The sequence below is a fragment of the Acinonyx jubatus genome, chromosome B4 (genome assembly GCF_027475565.1).
Source record: "Acinonyx jubatus isolate Ajub_Pintada_27869175 chromosome B4, VMU_Ajub_asm_v1.0, whole genome shotgun sequence".
Taxonomy (NCBI): domain Eukaryota; kingdom Metazoa; phylum Chordata; class Mammalia; order Carnivora; family Felidae; genus Acinonyx; species Acinonyx jubatus.
Genome location: NC_069387.1, coordinates 128,610,947 through 128,632,676, shown reverse-complemented (window position 1 = coordinate 128,632,676; position 21,730 = coordinate 128,610,947). Strand labels below are relative to the sequence as shown.

The window sequence follows — 21,730 nt, the reverse complement described above, 5'->3', positions numbered from 1 at the left end:
CCTCCTTGCCAGTCTCGCCGGCTCCCAGACTGAGGTCTGCGATGGAGACGTCAGAGTAGAGGAGCCTGGTCACGTGCTCACCTGCCCCGCTGCAAAGGAGTCTGGGAAAGTAGTGCTTCGGCTCGTTGCTTGGGACACCGGCCTCCCGCCGAGAGAAGCAAACACCTCAAACACAGGAAAGGTTTGCAAAGCTCCGTGACCACGACGGAAGATAAATATCTGGCCGGCGCCCAAGAAGAAGAAGCACCTGCAACAGAGGGTCCTTTGTCAGCCCTGGACCTCAGCCACCCCCGCCCTCCCACCCCCTCACCCGATGTCCCTTCCTGTGTTGTCTTCTGAGGCAGGCCTGGTCGCGGGGGAGTGTTGTGTATTCGTTAGAATTTATGGCCAGGATTTTAAGCGGGAGGATTTCACGTGTTTTGAAATCCGGACGTTCAGCGTCTCTTGGAAATCAGCCTTTTGTGGTGGGCCCGAGCCACCTCTGCTGTCAGTGGAGTCTCTCTCTACGCGATGCAGGGCCACATGTGACCCACCTCGCGCCTGCCCACTGCCGGAAGCTGGCATCCTCACTGCTCGGGGGTCCCCTGTTCTCTGGGGGTCCGGGGTTCCTGGCCCTGGAGCCAGGCTTGACTGAGAGGCATCGTTCCAGAGCTCGGGCCGATTCCTGACCCTATCTAACTGCTGTCCTCCAAGCAGACGTTGTAGGCAGTGGTGACAGCCAGACACAAGCTCCATAGAGGGGCCTCTACATTTTTTTTTTCTTCCGATTCCTTAATAAAAACACCTAGAAAAACAGGCAAGCAAGCACGACGTCTAGATGGAGAGGAACTTCTCACAGACACATCGCAAACATCACACATTCTCTTTCGCCGGTGCGACACCTAGATTGTCTTCTGAGAAAGATGACATATCTTGGTGAAACCCACTTAAGAAAAAGCGAAAGGATTCTTTTCTACCTGTTTCCCACGGGAAAGGGGGCAACCAGTTGAAGGTGTTGGTAGAGGGTCTCTGGCGCTCTCCGGACCGTCCCCGTCACAGGACTCTGGCCCGGTAGTCAGGAGACGGGGGTCGGGAGTCGAGATGGCTGTGGACAGAAAGCTTCTCTCCCTGGGCTCCTTCGGGGCAGGGGGGGTGGTCCCAGGGGCCTGGGGACCGGAGGATTTTCAGGTTCCTTGGGAGAGGCGGGACGTGATCAGGAGCCCTCAGGGGAATGCCACCCCCGCAAAGGGTCCTCCACTTTTGTTTCATGTTTGGTTCTAATTTTATTCACTTTCTTAAGTGGATACTCTGTTCCCAGGAAAGAAAGGTCAAATTGCACACAAGACTCATCCGGAGAGTTCCTCCCCCTCCTCTCCCTCCTGGGTCTCCCAGCTGGAAAATCTCTAGGGATTCCTTCCACTTGGTGCACGTGCTAGTTCACAGCCATGCTCACACACACGCGTGCACGCACGCACGCACACACATTCGCACGCACGCACGCACACACATTCACACGCACGCACAGTTAGCCTTACGCACACGCACAGCAGCCCCTTCACCAATGCCCACCTCCACGCTCCCCCCCCCCCCCACGCAGGTGCACCTTCACACCCATCACATGCTCCCGGCACGGGTGCTCACACCTACTCACCATCACACCCTCACGTGTGCACCCTGACACACGGACTCCTGCCCACGTAACGCACATATACGAAGAGGCGCGTGCACACACCCACACGCGTGCACACACCTTCTCACATTTACACACTCACTCGCATCGGCCCCTCCCGCATGGGGCGGAGCATGTTACCCACTTCGTTCTGAGCTGGGCTTTTGTTGGTTCCTCCACACCCCCTGGGGATGGTGCCGGGTCAGGCGCGGAGAATTGCCTGCTTGGGTTTGTCGCGGCTGTGTCGCCTTGCATGGTCCTTTCTCCGCTTACCCGGCGTCCTCCATCGATGCCCATTCCGGCTGCTTCCCGTCTTGGCGCGCACGTTTCCTACGCGGGCCTGCCTCTGTCTGCAGGATGAACTTGGGACACGGCGCTGCTGGGTCACGGGCCGGAGCGACGGACGGATGTCATCACATTGCGCCCCCAGAGAGGTCGTGCCGCTCGGAGCTCACACCAGCGACGGGAGCCACCCTTTAAAACCGCGCCGATGACGAGCCTTTGGAATCTTCCATACATTCCTCCCCGAGTCGTTTTTTTAATTTGTATCTGCTGGAATCTTCGTTGTATCCGATTCAGAACACTTGAGTCTTTCTTTTTTCCTTCCTTCCATGCATCTTGACATCTTCTGTATGCTGGGTCATTACTAAGCTCTGGAGCTATCTGGATTGAGTCACACACGGTTCCTGCTGCCAGGGGGGTCCTAGTGTAGACTCATAAACAGTCATGACACGAGATGGGGTAACCGGCACGTGCATAGAATCCGACCTGGCTGGGTGGGGGGTCAGGGAAGGACTGGCTTTAAATCGGGGAGCTGAGTTAGTCCAGGACGAGTGGGATGGGAATGGCGTGACCGACTTTTCTGCCCGCCCCTCTGCTCCCTGCAGGCGTGAGTACTCAAAGTCCCATGTCCCGCAACCCCTTCAGGCCCAGGCAAGGCGGGACAGCCAGTCCCCCTGGAGCAGTCCTGGCGAGTGGAAGGCATGGTTTATGCAAGATGTGAGCTGCTTGGGGTGCTGGTGTTCGAGGGGCTGGTGAACCAGCCACTCACGGGAACACGGAAACGCGCGGGTATCGGATCTGGAGCCCGGGAGGCTGGCGAAGTGACGGTGGAGACTGGGGAGGGTGGCGGCTTACGTGGGGGGCGAGGAAGAAGAAGCCAGGAGCCCCCACATGTGCTTGGCCCGTGGCGCCTACAGAAGTGGGGTCCCCGGGCAGTGGCAGTTGAGCTGCTGGGGCTTTGCTATGAAAGCTGAGGGTGCAGGGGTGAGGGGCCATTGTTTCGCAACGGGCACTGTGAGGATGCGTTGGGGGGGGGGGCGGTGGAGGCGTGGAGGGCACAGGAGAGGCCGTCATAGGAGTCAGGGTTTGATGCACTTGGCCGTTCCGGTGCTGGGAGGGGAGGAGGCTAAGTCCAACCCCCAGAATCCCTGAGATAAAGGTCTGGGCAGGTCTCAGTGAGCTGTCAGGCCTCTGGCATTGGAGAAGCTTCTGGATTCTTCTTCGGGTTACCTCAGAGAATCTGATGTCCTCCATCAGACGCACCTGGTTCTAATCCTGGCTCTGCCACGTTTTGTCAGATGACCCCTGGGCCTCGATTTCCTGGCCTGAAAATGGGAAAGGGGCTGGCGCTGTAGAGAGCGGGGCGGGCAGGGATCTGGGCGCACGGCCCTGAGGTGTGGGGACAGGCCTGACAGCCGCAGCGCCTGAGCCGGAGGAAAATTCAGAGACGATGGCTAGGCTGCTCCCGCGGGGCTTTGAGGCCGAGATTCAGAGTCTGAATTGTATTATGAACGCACTGGAAACTACTGGAAGGTTTCAGCGGGGTTGCTGCAGTGAAATGGGCTGATCTGGCTCAGGGGAAGCTTGCTCTGGCTGCTGAGTGGAGAACGGACGGGCAGGGTCAGGAGTGGAAACAGGGATGCCCGTAAGGGGGCTTCTGCGGGCCTGGCTCAGGGGCGGGTGATGGCAGGTGGGACCTGGCCCGGGGGCCGGACGGAGCAACCTGTTCCCCACCTGTTCTGTGCACCCCCTGGGCCCCCAGCCTGGCCTGCGCCCTCGCCCCCCTACCCGGCTTTAACATCCAGCTCAGGCACCTGCGGCCCCTTCTGTATCAGCCAGGGCAAAGCCCCCCGACTGCTGGTGGATGATGTGGATTGTGCAGGGTCGAAGCTCTCCGGGCTCCCTAGCCACCCCTGCCTCTCCACCTCAGGGGTCCTGGCCGGAGCCCCTTGGCCAAAGCAGGGCCCTCCTCACTACGCTATTCAAGCCGCCTCGGCGGGTGGAGGCCACGCGGTGCTGCACCCGCCCCCCAACTCCCAGGGTCCCGGCTGGTTAGAGCCACCCCCCTCCCTCCCCTGGACCCACGCCAGCCTGGGGCCTGCTGCCGGTCCCTGGCCTTGCTGCGGGGACATCTCAGTGCTCAGCCAATGTTTGCCGAACTTGAATGAGAGAAGGGAAGAAGGAAAGGGGGTTGGGGGAGGTGAGGAGTCTCAGGCAGGCCACGCAGGGCAGGCCAATGCCGTCCCCGTGGACGAAAGTGCCGACTCCTTATTACAAGATGCGTTTGTGATTTCTGGCTTTGCCCAGGGATGTCTTTTCTCTTTATACGTGTTTTTATTTTGATTTTATTTAAAAAAAAAATGTTTCTTTATTTACTCGCCGGGGGAGGGGGCAGAGGGAGGAGAGAGCGAATCCCAAGCAGGCTCCGCACTGGTCCGAGCAGACTCAGCACAGAGCCCGACACGGGGCTCGATCCCACGAACTGTGAGATCCCGACCTGAGCCGAAATCAAGAGTCAGAAGCTTCACCGACTGAGCCACCGAGGCGCCGCTCTTTTCATATGTTTTTTTTAAAAAGTTTTAACCGAGTTCATTTATTTTGGGGCAGGACGTACGTGCCAGTGGTACATGTGGGGTCTACAGTGAAAAAACATTCTCCCTGCCCCTTCCTGACCTGGCTTTCCTTCCTGGGAGGACCAACGTTCCTGGTTTCTTGAGAAGCTCCCAGAAATATTCTGGGCTCCAGACATCTTGGCCATCTTCTCCTCTTTGTGGGGGGTGGTTCACTACCCGCTCCTGCAGCCAGAAAGCTTTGCTCGAGGGGAGGGGAGAGGAGGGAATATTGCGAGTTCATTAAACGTGCGGTGGACGGTGAGTGCTTCGGGCACGTATATCTTACAGGAACCACCACGCCTCCTTCCCCCTGGGAAGGCAGGGTGGCTCTGTGGGCAGGCCCCAAAGAAGGTCATCCTCTTCTCAAGGATGCCGCCCTGTTGCTTCTGCTTCGACTCAGAAGGGAGCTGGGTCTGCCTCTCTTCTTGGGGTCGTCAGTTCTGCTCTCCCTTCTGTGCAGACAGCCGGGTCTCTGGAGCTGCCTGACCCCTCTCCTGCTTGCCCCGTCCCTTTCTTTGAAAGAGAGAGCAGCTTATGAGAAAGTCCCCCACCTGAGGCAGGGGCATTAAGGTCAGGACAACGAGAGAACACAGAACTGCTTCTTCTGGAGGCTGGATGGAACCTCACAGGTCCCCGGGCCTGGGACGCTGCACGTGAATAGATGTGCGCCTTTCTAAAGAGGGGCCCTGCGGCTTCTCATCATTTGAAAAAAAAAAAAAAAAAAGCCCTGAGCTGATCCAAAGGGGGGGGGGGGAGGGGGAAGGAGGAGTAGGAAGCATGACCTGAGCAGGAAGGGAAGGTTCTAGAATGTCCAATAAGTGGCCCTCAAATTGCTTGCAAAGCCCTGGAAAATAGTTCCCTCTGGATGCTAAACTAAGGAAGGGGCTCCCTGGAAACCTGGGCGAAAAGGGAGGTCTCAGAGAGGTGGGTGGGATAAGAGAAGCACCGGGAACACCGAAAAGGACACCTGTGTGTGTGTAAGGCCTGAGTGTGTGTGTGTGTGTGTGTGTGTGTGTGTGTGTGTGAGTGTGTGTGTGGCTGGGTGAAGGTGTCAGAGGTTTGCAGTGACCTGTGTGAGATGGGGTGGGGTGGGTGTGGGAGGGTGAGGGAGGGCTGCACCCCCTGGGGCTCCTGTGTGCACCAAGGCGCCTTGGCGAGGGCGATTGTGTGTGTGTGTGTGTGTGTCTGTCTGTCTGTGCGTCTGTCTGTCTGTTGCCAAGACACCCACGGTGCCCCCCCCCCCCGCAGCGGGGGAGGGAGATCTTTATCTGGCCTCTAGGTGCTTTAGGAGTTTCAGAGTTTCTCACCAGCCTGATCGCTCCCTGCCCCCCCCCCGCCCCCCCGCCCCCCTGTCCCCACCCCAGGCCTTGCCCCCTCCATCCTCTCTGCACAGGAAGTGGGCTGGCCCTGGGGTTTTACTTCGCTGGCCTCATCAGCCAGCTGCTACCTGGGCGGCTGGGAGTCTGAGTCGGAGCAGGGCCCTGGGGAGATGGCTGTGGACCCAGCAGCGGAGAGATCCCGAGAGAGTGCGCCGCAACCCCATGTCTCAGCCAGGTGACTTTGCCCTCGCCCCTGCCCCCCTTCGGTCCCCGGGCACCCAGGGGCTCCCTCCCGGCCCTGCCGCCAGCCCCGGCTGGAAGTGAAGGTCACGGGACAGCTTTCAGCTCTCACCTAGATGCCCCAGGACGTCAGCTGCCCGGACTTCCTTCTCCCAGCCCTCCCGGCCACCCCTCCCACCCCCAGCCTTAGCTTGAAATCCCTCAGGAACGAGGCAGGTCCTGAGCTCAGGGCTTTTGGCTTGAGGGGAAAAAAAATGCTGGTCCCTAGTGCTGGGACCTACCTCTCCTGCCCGGCCCATCCCTGGGGACGTTGGGGCTGCTCTGGGGCAAGGGGCCTTCCAACCCAGAGGGGTGAAGGAGGAGGGGGGAGGACTGGGAGAGGGGAGGCCTGCTGAGCCCCAGACAGAGGACAGCGGGATGTGGGGTGGGGGGGACAGGCGAGCCCCCTCCTCACAGCTATGGAAAGGCGCCCCCCGGGTGAAGTGCTCCTGAGGAGGCTGAGGGGCAGGAGAGGAGAGAAGGGGGGCCTCTCTGAGACCTGGCCCTGAAGCGGGGTGGCCAGGGAAGCCCTGGGCGGGAGGCCAGACCTGCAGGTTTGAGTCCGGATTTGTCCCGCCCTTGGCCGTGTGAGGGGGCAGCTCAGTAGTGTCTCCGGGCACCTCTGGAGGGGCGGGCACCTCTCTCCTGCCCTGGGGAACGAGGTCTCCTGCCCTGAACTGTATTCGGAGCACCTCGGGGGTGGGAGAGCTGAGGGGCAGAGCCAGCTCTGAGGGTCCCCTTCCTAGCCCCACAGCCAGGGTCTAGAGCCCCAGGGGTTAAACAGCAAAAGGCAAGCCCCCTCCCCTCCCCCCACCGCCCCCCCCCCCCCGTGTGTGTGTGTGTGTGTGTGTGTGTGTGTGGCCAGGAGGACAAGGGAAGACAGAGCCCGTCAAGGTCAGTGGTCTGGCTACTGAGCTCCTTCCTCACATCCTCCCCCTCCCCCAAGCACCCCAAGTCCCTCAGCGTCAGCCCTGTGGGAACTCAGGCGGTAATGACCCATTCAACCCCTAGCTTCCCCCACCCCCAACCCCAACCCCCCCCCCCCCCCCCACTCCGGCCTTGGCCTCCTCGTCTGAGAAAAGGAGTCATAATGGTACCTTCTCCCGGGGTTGCTGTAAGGGCTAAATGAAGTGTCATCTGCTGAGTGCTGAGGACCGGGGCACAGAGTGAGAGCCGAGTATTAGTCACCATCGCCATCATCATCCCTGTCACCATCATGACCGTCATCACCATCATTGTCACCATCATTATCATCTCCTCGCCTGAAATCAGAGGACTGGCTTTGAGTCCAGCCCCTTGGGCAGTGCGGAGCTCAGTCTTGGCATCCATCAAAGGGGCGGGTGACGACAGCCACCTTCCCGGGCTGTGGTGGGGACCTATGAGTCAGTGTGGGTGTGGACAGCTTTGCAGTTGGGAAGGGCATGGTGCGTGGGTGTGCATGGGAACCTAGGGCTAAGGGCACTTGGGGCTCAGAGGTCCTACTTGCTTGCTCTCCCTGAGGCTGGGCCCATGACCTTGAGCAGGTTCCTTAACCTCCCCGAGGCTCCTTTGAGTGGGCTAGGAGCCCTCCCAGCCCCAAGCCCCTCTGGTGCCCCCCACGCATCCCCCACCCATGTGTTTTGCAACCTTGGAGAGTACACGCGCCCTTTCTGATGGGAGCGGTGGGGAGCTCATGCTAGATAATGCTTCTCCTGCCGGCTCACCCCTGCTGGGGCTGTGGTTTGGCCTTGACCTTCCTGTGATCTTGTATGCCTTTGCTCTGACCCTCCTCCCCTCACCTTGGGGCTCTGTGCCAGGTCCTGTCTTGGGCATGGGGTTGCCTTGCTGGCTGGCGCTGGCCGAGGGTGACACCCTCCAGGGGACTGACAGGGCCTGTGCCCAAGGCCACGATCGAGCGACTAGGGGGCACAGCAGGGCTTGCTGGACCCCCTTAGGGTCCCAACCCTGTGCCCTGTGCTGTCGGGGGTTCCCAAGGAAAGAAGTAACCAGCCCCCACCCCCACTCCAGCTGGGAAGCCCACCCCACTAAGGGGACGGTGGGCCAAGCAAGGAGGAGCCCGTAGGCACCTCTCTGGGCTCCTTTTTGAACCCAGGCCAGAGACCTGACTGTGGGCCTGGGCCCCTGCCGGACCCGGACTCCAGGGCAGGGAGGCTGTCGGCCTTACCTCTGGGACCAGCGCCCCGGACAGGGTCTGGGCAGGGACAGAGGATGTGAGAGAACAGGCCTTGGGGGTGAACGTGGCCGTGACATCCCAGTTCTGCCCCCTTCTGCGCGTGTGACCTTGGCGGGTTGAGGACCCGGAGCCTTAGTTTCCTCATCTGTGGGAGGGGCTAAGACAAGCACCCACCCCCCAAGCTGCTGGGCAGATAAGATTATCTGATGTATGTAAAGCGCTCGGTCCATGAGTATTGTGAGGTCATCAGTACGTGTCTTCGGTCGGTCGTGTGAACATGTGAACGGTCTCGGTGGGTGGGACAAGTTACCGGAGTCCCTGCCTGGGCCCTGTCCTGGCTCAGATTCCACAGCTGCCTCTTTTCCGCTCTATGGCCTTGGGCAAGTTGCTTCACCTCTCTGTGCCTCAGTTTCCTCACCTGAAAATGGAGATAATAAGGTTATCATCTGGTAGATGGCCTTATCGCTTCATTTAAAAAGTTGAAAACAGCCCGGCCTACAGGAGCCTCCCGATGAACGGGTTTTGGTGTGATTAAGGGGCAGCGGGGCACGGGGGGGGGGGGGGGGGGGGGGGGGGGCTCTAATCCCAGCTCTGTGCTGGCCTCGCTGTGTGGACTGGAGCAGTCTTCCCTTTTTTTTTTGAGTCTCAGTTCCTCCAGCTTTTGAACAAGGGGTTGGGTTCGCTCAGAGGGCCCTTTCAGCTCTGACAAAGTGTGGGGCTCTGAATCCCGGAAGGAAGGGAGTGTGTGGGCGGGGCCGAGGTACCAGCAGGTGCAAAGGCCCTGAGGCCGGACAGTGCTGGCTTTGTAGGGTCCAGCCCGCCGCCCGGAGTGGCGGGTGTTCACTTGTGCCTTCTCTTCTTCCTCCCTCCAGGGCTCCCTTCCCTAGCTCCCACGCATGGATGTGATGGCGGCTCCTGGTCTGCCCTGGTGTCTGTCCCTCCTTGTCCTCTTCCTGCCCCTGGCCATCCCTCGGGCATCCACAGTGGTGAACGGTGAGGACCCTGCATCTGGATAGCCGTGCTTTTCTTGGGAAGGTGGCCAACAGCCATCTAGAAGCCCTTTCAGGACCCCCGCTTCTCAGCGGGGGCAGGAGGCCGGGAGGGAGGGAGGCGAGGGCGATGGGACCAGAGATCAGGCGTCCACCTTCTCCCTCGGTCCTTCTGTCCTGCTGTATCCACACGTCCCTCCACGCCAAAGGAAGACACTGGCTTTTCGTCCCTGCTCTGCCTCGGCCTGCCTCTGGGACCTTGCAGGCTCTGGGGCTCAGTTTTGTCCTCTCTGAAATGGATCTACCCAGACCTTTTCTGCCCAGCAGGGTCACCTACCTGCCCATCTGGTGGGCACAGGGTGCAGGGCGCAGGGTGGTAGGCCGGTCCCAGAGGGCACCCTGCAGCCGGCCACTCACGCCTCTTTTTGTCGGCAGACCCCTCCAAGCTCGCGTGCTTCTACAACTCAAAAGCCAACATCTCCTGTGTCTGGAGCTGGGATGGGGACCTACAGGCCACATCCTGTAGGATCCACGCTAAGCCGGACCAACGGTGAGTGTCCCGCGAAACCACAGCATCTCGAGACAGGGGCGGGGGGCGGGGCAGGGTGGGTCTTCTAATCATTGCCATTTAGACTCTTGGAATGCCCTCCTTGTAGACGCCAAGATGTTATGTTTTGGGCATTTGGACTGATGGGACCCCCAGACCCCTGGCAGCACATTAGGCTGGAAAAGCTAGGAGGCAGATGTTTAGACGCCTGAGACCAGGGCGGGCGTGAGGAACAGGGGTCCAGGCTGCAGTGCAGGGGCCAGGGATGGGCTGGACAACATAGTCTGGGGACACAGAGCTGTAAGACCTGTTATGCCAAGGTTACCCTGGACTTGAGAAGCCAAGGGGGAGAAGGAAGGGGGCTCCCCAGGAGGAGTCAGCGAGGGGTTTCTGTGACCCAAACGTTCTGGGTGGCCGTGGCAAAGGTGACTCTGAGTGGATGGTGATTTTACGGGGTTCCAAAGGCTCCATCAAGCCCCACAGGAAGATTCTGGAGGGCTTTCGGTGTGGAGGCCACCTGCCCTAGAAGGTCACTGTGGCTACTGTGGGGCCGGGCTGGGGAGGGCTGGGGAAGGTGTCTACGACGGGAGGCAGAGCAGAATTCTGCCTCTGCCGAGGTTGGCACAGAGCCTCGCGCCGACCGGCCCTGCTGGATGGGGGACCGTCCCCAGGGCCGGCTCTGGGGGGCCCTCCTTCTGTCCTAAGGAGGTTCTTTTCCCTTGGAAGGTCTTGGAACAAATCCTGTGAGCTGCTTCCGATGGGATCGGCCTCCTGGGCCTGTTACCTGATCCTTGGATCCCCAGATGTGAGTAGTGGGAGCTGAGAAGAGAGCCCGTGGGGAGGGCAGGTGCCCTCCCCATTTTCCAAGCACCAGCAGGTTATATCCATTCTTAAGGGGCAGGAGAACGTGGAGATGGGCTCGCACAGCGCACAGGCTCTGGGTGCAGAGGCGTGGGTTTGAATCCGGACGCCCCTGCTGACCAGATGCATGACTTTGGGTTTCTCACCTGCAGCAAGAATCCACCGGAGGAGTGGCCAAGGCACCCGAGCATTTGCCTGCCCGCAGGGGATACTCACTACCTGGCCATTTCCTTCCCCAAAAGTCAGGGTGTGAGGGTGGGGAGAAATGGAGGAAGGGAGGCTTTCATACTCAAAGCTATTGTTCCAGATCTACGTTTCCGGGGGCGGTGGTGGGGGGGGGGGTTGGTTAACCTGCTTGCACACCTCTTGTGATGGGGAACTCCCTCCCCCACCCCGAGGCAGCCCACCCCGCTTTAGATCATGGATCAAATTCATGCCTGTTTTCTGTAAATTAAGATTCACTGGCACAGAGCCACGCCCATTCTCCTGCGGGCTGTCTCTGGCTGCTTTCGCAGGACAGCGACAGAGCTGGGTAGTCGTGACCAAGACCGCTTGACCTGCAAAGCTAGAAAGAGTTACTATCTGCACCTTTGCGGAGAAAGTTGGCCGACCCCCTGCTTTAGCTGGGGGGGGCTTGCGGAGGGGCTCCACTTTTACTGGGGTCTCATCTTCCCCCTCCTGTATCCCCCCCCCTTGCAGACTCAGAGTCTGACTTCGGCTGACACCGTGGACATGAGGGTGATGTGCCACGAAGGGGAGAGGTGGAGGGTGCTGATGACCCAGAAATTCAAGCCCTTTGAGAACCGTGAGTGAAGAATCTGGAAGCAGGGGGGAGCGGGGGGGAGGGTACTGGGGCGGACTGGGAACCTCCTTCCCTGTCTTTCCCTTGGGGGATCCTGCCTGTCCCAGTCTCTCTCCACACCCGCGTGCGAGCTGTCACTGCCTGCCGCCCTCGGGATGCAGTCCCGATTCCTTACCCTGCTATTCGAGGCTCAGGATCTGGCCGTGGCTTCCCAATCTAGGACTCCTCCTCTTGTGGCTTGTGTTTCTGCCACGACCAAAGTCCAGCTCTCCGAATTCAGCGTGCCCCTCCGTGCCTCTGAGCCCTTGCATGTGCGGGTGCCACAGCCTGCAAGGCTCTTCCCACCAGGAAAGTTCCCACCCACCCTTCAGGGCTCAGGGAAGAGTCACCTCCTCCAGGAGGCCTTCCCAGACTCTCCCAGCCCTTTGTGCCTCCTCCTTCAGGGTGTTTAGGTCCTGGGTCCTCACTGCCTGATCAGGGGACTGTTCCCCTCACTGGGCTGTGAGCTCCTGAGGGCGGAGTGTTTGTGATCCCTCTGTCTCCACTCCAAGTACTCAGCACCAGGCCTCATCTGGGCAGTGCTCCGGGAAGGTTTGTTGAATGACTGGGTGTCCAACTCCAGCCGCAGACCATGGAGGGGCCATCTCTAAGGAAGAGAGGGCGAGAGCTAGGCAGCTCTCTCTCTCTTTTTTAATGTTTATTTTTGAGACAGAGAGAGAGAGCGCGCATGAGTGCGGAGCGGGTAGAGGGAGAGGGCGACCACGGAATCCCAGCATGTCTCGGTTTTATCACCTCAGCATCATGTCCCGGCGTCCCCCAAGCCCACTCTCCCTTCCTGTCTCCCTCTGTCCCTCTCTTGCTTGCAGTTCGGCTGATGGCCCCCGACTCCCTCCAAGTCACCCACGTAGGGACCCACAGATGCAACATAACCTGGAAAGTCCGCCAGTCCTCCCACTACATTGAAAGATACCTGGAGTTTGAGGCCCGGAAAAGGTCCCCAGGCCACAGCTGGGAGGTGAGTGCCCTGCCCTGATTCCTCCTTCCTGCCCCGGTCACCCTGTCCATCCTTCATCTCAGCCAAGCTACGGCGGCCCCGAGGCTATTGCCAGCTCCGATCCCCCCCTCCCCCCCCCCGCCTCCATGTGCCCCCTGACAATCCAGAGCTTCCAGCTGGTGGCAGATGCCGGGCTGGCACCAGGACAAGGTCTTACCTAGCCAAGAGGCCGGTCGGTGACTGTCCTCTCCGGGAGATTTCAGAGACCCCGGGAAGCCACCTTTCCGTTCTTCAAATCTGGTGTGGTCAGCATCCACTGGGGTCGGTCGCCTACCCATTGACTTACCCGCTCCCTCATTTGCTCGCTCACTCAGCAAACACTGAGTACCTACTATGTGCTCCTGCCGCGGGGCAAAGAGGGTGGAGGACGAAACTGACCAGATCCCCCCCACGGTCAGGAAACTCACATGGAGGGCGGGGAGACTGTCTGCAAACAGGACCCTGGAGACTATGAGATATTGATCAGTGCTACCCAGGAAATTAAATGGGATGACATCATTTGAGAGGGCCTAGAGCAGGCCCTCAGGTCAGGTGCCCACAGAAGGCTGCTTGTGGGATCCGAGGGCCAAGGAGGAGCAGACCCTGCAAAGGTTTGGGGAGGGCTTTCCAAGCAGAGGAAAGAGACACCGCAAAGACAAGACTCTGTGTGTCTGAGGGCTGGCGGAGGGCAGGGGGGTGGGGGGGGGGGAGCAGGGAGGAGCAACGAGGGATCAAGAGGTGGGCGGGGTCCCTGGGAAAATCCTCTTTCTGGGTGCGTGGAAAATAGACTGCAGCAGAGTTTGGGTGGGAGCAGGGAGACCAGCCCCTGCCTGAGATGAGGGAAGGAGAGGAGAGAAGGGGAAGGGTCCAGAATAGGTTCCGCAGGGGGAACCAGCTGATGGGCGGCAGGCTTTGTGTGTGGAGGCTGAGTGAGAGGGAGGGGTTCGGGATGAGCTTGGGGTTGGGGCCTCAGCACTGGGGAGTCAGGGAGCCTTCTGGTAGGACTGGGTGAGGGGGCATGAAGGCTGGAGGCGAGGAAGGAAGGAGCTCTTTGCTCAGCCTCCCAGGCAGCCCTGCCGTGGGAGGTGAGGAGGGCTGTGGGGACCCCTCTGCTCTGACAGCCCCCACCCCTGCCTGTCTCTGCCCCAGGAGGCCTCCCTGCTGACCCTCGCGCAGAACCAGCAATGGATTTGCCTGGAGACCCTCACTCCAGACACCCAGTATGAACTTCAAGTGCGGGTCAGGCCCCAGCTGGGCAAAAACGAGGCTTGGAGCCCCTGGAGCCAGCCCCTGGCCTTCAGGACGAGGCCCGCAGGTGCCAGTGGGCAGAAGGGGTGGGACAGAGCTCATGCAGGAGAGGGGCTGGCTGGGGTGTGGTCCGAGGGCAGCTGGCGGGGGAGGCCTGAGGACGGGGTCCAGGGCTCGGCCCCAGCAGCAGCAGGGGGATGCTGGAGGGACCTGGGCGATGGGGGCCCTTCTCTAACCCCTCTCGCTGCTTCTCCCACCCCCGGGCAGCCCCAGGGAAGGAGGCTGTGCCCTTTCCTTGGCTGGGCCGCATCATCATGGGCATCAGCAGTGTCTTTGGCTTCATCATCTCGGTCTACTTGCTGGCCAACTGCCGGTACATCGGGCCATGGTAAGTGCCCTCCCTTCCTGCTCCTTCGTGCTCTCCTCTGACACACGCACCGACACGCTGGTGCTCCCTCTGCCCTCCCAAGAGTCCTCCCTGCCTAACACCTGGCTTTGCCCTGCCACCCACCCCCAAAGATGGAACCGGCCTCAGGGAACCCGAGGAAGGAGAGCCCCATGGCAACCCTGCCCCGAGCGTTACTCTCAGGAGCTGAGTGTGTGTGTGCATGTGTGTGTGTGTGTGTGTGTGTGCACATGCCGGCTGTCTGCGCGTGTGTCCTCACGGGTCTCTCTAGGTCCGGGCACGCGTTGGTGTATTTCTTTATTTCTTGAGCCCCAGCTCAGTGCCAGGCCTGGGGCAGAGTGCTGGGAATGCAGGGGCCGGCCACACGCATGCAATCTGGAGCCCACAGACCCCTGGGAGAAGGCAGACGTTTATTAATCACACACGAGTACAATGACACGCCACGAGGAGGATGGCAAAGGAAGATGTTCGATGTATTGGAAACAGACATCAGGGAGAGGAACCTTGGCTGAGGGGTGGCTGGCAGAAGCTTCTCCAAGGAAGTGATGGGTCCCTTGAAATCTGAGGGAAGAGCTAAGCAGGCAGGGTGGAGGGGGTTGGGGAGCGCATCCCAAACAGAAGACACCGGGTGCACAGAGACCCTACGTGAAGGGGGTGGAGGAGAGGGCTGACCCGACATCTGCGGGGCAGACAGGCTTTCTGGGGCCTTGGGGCTCTGACTACATTTTGAAGCAGGTGCCTACAGATACTGGGGCATTCTGCTTGGAGGGCCGAGCACGGGCTGGAAGTCGGCCCCCACTCACTACCCTCCTAGAACCGGGTGCCCTTGGGCAGTGCACAACCTGAACCACCATCCATGACAGCCTGGACTAGGAGACCCACGATCTGGCCTCTCTCCTGCCTCCTTCCTCCTGGTTCACTCTACTCCAGACGCCTGGCTGTGTGTGGTCCCTGACCGGTCTGGCTCACGTGCCCCCCACCCCCCACACCCCCGCCAGCCCTACATTTTCTCTTTCACAGTCCGCTGCTCTCTGTTTGCATAGAACGCATGATAATGTCGCACACTTGGTTCGTGTCTGTCTCTTCTTAAGATCGGGAGCCTTCTGTTTGCCATTCTTGTGTCCCCTCCCTTACTGGGCATTCCCTTGATACTGATCAAATGAATGAATGTGGAGGGGTTCGGTACCCTGCCTTCAGGGCCGTGGGGGGCTGGCCAGACACCATGGCCCCCTTCCCTTCTCATCCACCTTCCCTCCCTCCCTCTCTCCTGTTCAGGCTGAAGAAAGTTCTGAAATGTCACATCCCAGATCCCTCAGAATTCTTCTCCCAGCTGAAGTCAGTGCATGGAGGAGATTTCCAGGTAGGACTCTGGAGGTGGAGGCCAGAAGCAGGCACGGCCGGCTTGGGCTGGCCAGAGAGCGGGCAGAGGTGCGAGTGGGTTTGCGCTTTGCGAAAGGAGACAAAATAAGGAAGGGAATAGCCTCCGGGGTGGGGGTGGGCCCCTTTCCCCAGCTCTGGCACCAGCCTTCTCTGGCTGAATGGCACCTCCCGTCTGAGCCAGACTTACTGGGTTCTAATCCCGGCTCCGCCCCTTCTTGGCTGTGTGATGTTTGGTAAGCTAGAGAACTTCTCTGTGCTCCGTTTCCTCACCTGTAAAAAGGGGAGGGAAATAGTGTTACCAGGCGTATGGACCCACTGCCTGGGACACAGTAAGTGCTCGAGGGGCCCTAGCGGGAGTTACTGTCCCCAGTCTGTCCACCGAGCGGGGCTTGCCAGGTACAAATTCTCGCGACCCCACCACTTGCGCAGACCTTCTTCGTGGGCGCAGGGCTTCCTCTGACCCTGCGCAAAGCCCCGAGCAGGCTCCCTGCCTCGTCCCCGGTGCTAACAAGTCCTCCAGCCACACCTCGTCACTTGAGACACAGATTCACGGTTAAAGCGTGGGCCCCCGAGAGTAGTAACACTCTGAACCCCATTTCAACCTCAGTCGCCTCCCCTCCCCGAGCCCACACTTGCTTCAGGAAGGAAGTGTCAAGGGAGGTGGGGGATGCGGTGGGCTGCTTCTGTCACCCTCCCCTCCCCAGGCTCTCTAGATTCGGTGGGGTGGGGGGGTGGGGGTGGGGGTGGAAGGAGATCCAGAGGAGCCCCGAGGGGCCGGGAAGCCACGCTGGGCCCGAGCTATCAAGAGCCGGAGTTCTCTGTTACCGGGGATCAGGGCCCCTTCTGGAATTCTTTGGAAAACTCCCAAGACTGGGGATGGCTAACCTACTAACCTACGGTTCTCTTGATGTGCAGGAATGCATCTCCTTAAAATTCTTCCTAAAGCCATAAGGGTCGTGAGCTGCCCGTCAACAGAGGCATTCATGCAAGCCTTGGCTGACTATCTAGGTTCTAAGGGACTAGGACCTTCCGGGTGGGAGTGAGCTCCTTCCCGGAGGGGTGCAAACCACCCCATCCTCCCATGAGGGCATCCCCAGGCCTAGATGCCTGCCCCCCGCCCTCGGGTGTGGAGGGGGGGTATCCCAAGGAGGCCCTGGGGAGGCACGATGTGCTCGGGGGTTGGGGCTGGCCAAGAGGGACCCCATCCTCTCCTCTGTGTCGGGGTGGGAGGCCCGCTCCTCTCTCTCTACCCCAGGACCTCCGGCGACAGGGCCACAAGGCCCGCTGCCCTGTCCACGGGATCTGGGAGTGTGCGTGCCAGTGTGTGAGCGTGCGAGAGGGGGAGAGAAGCTTCTCCTTGCGCCCTCCCCCCCCCGCTTCAGGGCACTGTGGACGGAGGCCCTGGGCCCAGGAAGTGGCTGACCACACACACCTCCGAGGGGGGCCGGCCAGGCCCTGGCACACGGGAGCTGGTCACGGGACTGGCCTCTGCTTCTTCTGGATGCCCGGCTGCCGGGCCCTAGCCTCCTCCACTGCCTCTTCTCGCGACAGACCCTGCCCAGCCTCCCCCCACCCCCCGCCCCGCCCTGCGCTCTTTCCCTCTACCCAGACCTGCTGGGCACAGGGAAGTTGGGAAAGAGGGGGCTCACTGTTGTGGAATTGAGGCTCAGAGAGGTGCAGTGACCCGCCCCTGGGGTCGCACAGCTAGCGAGGGGGCCGGGGCCCGGACTGGAACGTGGTTCTCCCTGCTCTTGCCAGGGCCCTCCGGATCCCAGAGCCAAGTGGGAAGGGCTCAGGCGGGCACTTTCTTCTCTCCGTGGATGGAGGGCGCGGGAGGTGGGGGCTCCACGGCGCTGGGAGGGAGAGGAGAATTGTGGGGCCATCAGGTCCCCGCCAGAGAGTTTTTTTTTTCCACGGCGCCCGGGGCCACTGGCTGTGTGATCGGCCCTGGGGCACGTCCCCTCTCCGTACCTCTGTGAAGTGAACGAGATGTGCTCCAGGGCCCTTTCCGCTTCCAACACGGGTTGGTTGATTCTCACACCGGTGCCAGCCCCCACCAGACACACGGAGGATTTTACCCCGTGCCCGGTGCGGTGCCTAGATCAGCGCCAGGCTTCACAGCAGGTGCCCCAGAGACAGTCGCGCGCGGAGACCACGCATCCCCCAGGCGCCTACAGCAAGCACGCTCCCTGGGCTGACCCAGAGCGTTCCCCAAGCCAGTTGATGGGCGGGCAGTCAGGGAGGCCTTCCTGGAGGTGGCCGCCCTGCGTAGCCGGTAGTTAGAGGAGCTGTGGCTGAGAGTCTGGAGGAGGCGTCCCACTCACCTCCCCGCTGCTCTTTCCCCTGGCAGAAGTGGCTCTCCTCTCCCTTCCCCTCGTCGTCCTTCAGCCCCGACACGCCGGCACCCGAGATCTCCCCGCTGGAGGTGCTGGACAGGGACGCCAAGGCCACACAGTTGCTCCTGCTACAGCAGGAGAAGGTGCCCTCCTCGTCCTCCGCCGAGACCAGCGGCCACTCGCTGACCAGCTGCTTCACCAATCAGGGCTATTTCTTCTTCCACCTCCCGGACGCTCTGGAGATCGAGGCCTGCCAGGTGTACTTCACCTATGACCCCTGCACGGAAGAGCCCGATGAGGCCGGGCCCGGGGCGCCTGCGGGGTCTCTCCTGCCACCCCTGCTGCCTCCGCCCGGGGAGGAAGACGCCTACTGCACCTTCCTCCTCGGCGGCCCGGGCCCCCCAAACACGGCCCCGGGGGGCACTGGAGCTCATGACAAGAAGCTGGCCCCCTGCCTGCAGGAGGGAGCTCCCAGAGACTGGGCCCCCCGGCCCCCGCTGTCTCCCCCCCCAGGTGCACCTGAGCCAGTGGACATCCAGCCACCCCTGGAGGGCTCCGCGGAAGGAGCAAGAGAGGAGGTCCCGGGCCCGGGCCCTGGGGAGAGGGTCAGGGTCAGCTTCCCCTGGGCCAGCCCTCCTGGGCAAGGCCAGCTCAGAGCCCCTGCCTCCTGCCTGACCCTGAACACCGATGCCTACCTGTCCCTCCAGGAGCTGCAGGATCAGGACCCAGCTCGCTCGGGGTAGACGCAACGACCCGGTGGGTCACTGGCCACTGTGGTGCCAGGCCCAGTTGAGGGCTCGCTGGCCTCAAGGTCTGTCCACTGCTGAGTCACCCGGTTTCTAGCCGTGCCCCGGACATCTCTGCCCAGAGGGCCCCCACCCAACCTAGCACATTTGGCCGTTCACTTCCAAAGACCTCAGTTGCTGCTTCCTGGTCCTATGGCCCAAGTGCAGAGTGGGGGGGGGGGGGTGGGGGCACCGTGACTCCCCCACTCCCTCATCAGTCACGGAGCCCCATGGCTTTTGTCCCTGAAGCATCCCTCCTCTTCAGCCCTGCAAGCACTCTTGGGGGAGCGTTCTCGGGGCTCTCCAGGGGTCTTCTCCGCAGGCTTCCTGCCCCATCTCCCCCCCTCCCCCCCCTCCCCCGCAAGACAATGAGAACAATGAGGACGCTCTTTCCAGAACGTAAATATGGTTAAGCTGCCTTCCCCGGTTAAATCCCTGCCATGCCTCCTCACTGCTTCACTTCTTGGCCCAGCCCCTGCTCCTCCAGCATCGTGTTGGGACATTCCCTTCTGGAACCTTCCTACTGAGCCACCAGAAGCTCCCTCCTGCCCCCACACCTTGGCACATGCTTGGCACCCGGTGCCTTCAGTGCCTCCTTCATCTAGGGGACAAATCCCCCTTATCCCTCAAGTGTCCGCTTCCCTTGGAAGGAAACACTGCTTCCATTCATGTGCCCAGGCTTCACGATTCAGTGCTGGAGGGACAGTTCTCGGGGTCACGGGATGGCTAGACCCAGCGGCAATCCGCCCTTGGGATCTCTCATGACCTCAGCATGCTTCGCTGCTGTGTCCTTACCACAGTATGGACACAAATCCCCTGGGGGGGGGGGGGAGAAGAGGGGACACTGGCTGGATGTTTCCAAGGAGGTTTCACAGACTCCTAAGGCATGCTGCTGGAAAGTGAACCTCCTGTCAGTGGCAGGTTCCGATGCTGTCCCAGGGAGCCCAGATCTGGGCCCCTGCCACTCCACCCTCTCCTGGAGGGACCTCTTGCGTGGCTCCGGGGCTGGCACACCGCCTCCGGAAGCGCAACTCCGTTCACCGCACTTGACACGGGGTACCTGGCACCCCACCGTATCCCCCGGAAGAGATCATGAACCGTCTGGAACCGTCTTGCTCGGACTCCCAGTGCCCGGCTGCCTTCACATAGGGGGCGTCATCCACCGCACAGAGCACCCCCGGCGCCTTGACCCGTGTGAGGTCAAGACTCAGAGAGGCAAAGCCCCATGCCCGCTAGGCTCCAGCACGCCCATTCCAGCAAGAGGCTCATCCCCTTTACAATGGCAATCCTCCCCCCCCCCCCCCCAACGCAAACACACAGACACACACAGAGCCGGCCCCTTCCTTCTTGGTGCTCCCCACCACCTCTCCATCTCTCTTCCCTTTTGTCTCTGGCACTGGTCACACCTGCGACGTCTGTCACAATCTTGCCCCCATACTACCAACCTCAGCCAAGAAAGGACTTCGTCCAAGCTCAGCGGGGGACCAGACAGGTCCTCTATTTATAGGCCCTGCTCCTCCCTGATTGGGCACTTGACACAAGCCCACCCATAGGCTGACAAGCAGCCTATGAGCTGGCTCAGAAAATAAGCTCTGCCCAATCAGAGAGGCGGGGCCCGCACCGGCCAATCAGGTTACTCTCCGTCTCGAGAGGGTGCACTCAGGGAGGGAGGCACCTGGGAGCGCGTCCTTGCGGAAAAGGCGCCCTCGGAGAAGGCTGCGGAGGACTTTCGTCCTGTATAGAGGACAGCGCCGGGCTCTGTTAACAGAGACTCTTGCTGCCAAGGAGGCTGCTGCCTGTTCACTCAAGATTCTTGTTTTCCTTAGAAAACAAGAATAAACTCCCCTTTCTGAGTCTTGGATCCTTCCCACGGAAGAGCTTCATTACCTGGCCAGCTCACGTCCCACCTCCTACCATGTGATGCCATGTGTTCTGGGCCACAGAGCTCCTCGGTCCTGATCTGAGCCTCAGACCCGAGCTCGTGCCCAAACCCTTGCGCTGTGTCCCCGGACCAACCGAGAGGCCGCTCTGCAAGCCAGGTTCCACTTTGAAGCGTTCTTGGGATGGTTACATTTCTCATTTGCAGTGTATGTATCAGTGACCTGCGTGTGTCATCTCTGTTACTGTGTACTTAATGTTTTCCTGTAACTCCATTCACTATTTTGTTTACTTGTATTTAAAGAAAAATCGTCCTGTTGCTTCCGTGAATGGAGACACCGGTATTCTCTGTAAATAAAAGGAAACTCTAAAAAGTAAATACAATAAAATGTCTCCATCTGTTGCCAGCTGGAAATCCACTTTCTTAGTTTAAAGAGGAGATTAGCGGGCCGCCTGGGTGGCTCAGTCAGTTGAGCGACGGACTTCACCTCAGGTCATGATCTCGCGGTTCAGGAGTTCGAGCCCCCGAGTCCCGCATGGGGCTCTGTGCCGACAGCTCGGAGCCTGGACCCTGCTTCGGGCTCTGTGTTTCCGTCTCTCTCTCTCTCTCTCTCTGCCTCTCCCCCACTCACGCTCTGTCTATCAAAAATAAATTAAAAAAACAAAACCACTAAAAAACTTTTTTAAAGAGGAGATTGGCAAGTGTTGGGAGGCTGTTGAAGACATGCCAGCACCAAACAGTGAGAAAGCAAAAAAGATTATAAGAGGAATATCATTTTCACTAATAGGAGTCAGGTTTCTCTTATTCTGTGCCTAGGCACCTTCTGACATGGTCTCATGGGAAAATAAAAATAAAATATCATAAAAATAGGACTAATATGTACATTTAATATAATATAAAGTAATATAATATAAACTGAATATAATAAATGTAAATAAAGTTATATATATATATATAATTTGTTTCCCCTTTCAGTGCCTTTGACTCTGAACAGTTGGACCAGATCACAGATGGCAATATCTGACGTTCACAAAGCTGCACCCGTGGCAGACATTGCTAATCAATTGCACCCTCTCATACCAGACATCGCTAACCGATCACAGCTCTCCTTCCCGCGAAGTTTGGGTAGGGCTTTAGACTCCGCAGGCAGG

The 21,730-nt window shown here is 60.0% G+C and overlaps 1 protein-coding gene and 1 long non-coding RNA gene across 3 annotated transcripts; one reads left to right on the top strand and one right to left on the bottom strand.

Moving 5' to 3' along the window:
- Positions 1 to 310: 310 nt before the first annotated feature.
- On the bottom strand, positions 311 to 8,517 carry LOC128316494 (uncharacterized). 2 transcript variants are annotated; one of them, XR_008300502.1, is made up of 4 exons: positions 8,305 to 8,517; positions 7,238 to 7,402; positions 1,794 to 3,255; positions 311 to 784 (listed from the first exon to the last, which is right to left on the bottom strand). It is a non-coding gene; the product is annotated as an uncharacterized LOC128316494 (long non-coding RNA). The 2 variants fall into 2 exon arrangements; XR_008300501.1 differs by lacking the exons at positions 311 to 784; positions 1,794 to 3,255 and adding an exon at positions 4,041 to 5,055.
- On the top strand, positions 5,948 to 19,692 carry IL2RB (interleukin 2 receptor subunit beta). Its single transcript, XM_015079199.3, has 10 exons — positions 5,948 to 6,096; positions 9,186 to 9,306; positions 9,738 to 9,852; positions 10,576 to 10,654; positions 11,410 to 11,515; positions 12,379 to 12,527; positions 13,695 to 13,860; positions 14,061 to 14,181; positions 15,475 to 15,559; positions 17,930 to 19,692. Exons 2-10 carry the CDS (start codon positions 9,210 to 9,212, stop codon positions 18,656 to 18,658), a joined length of 1,647 nt encoding a protein of 548 aa, XP_014934685.3. The 5' UTR covers positions 5,948 to 6,096; positions 9,186 to 9,209; the 3' UTR covers positions 18,659 to 19,692.
- Positions 19,693 to 21,730: the final 2,038 nt, after the last annotated feature.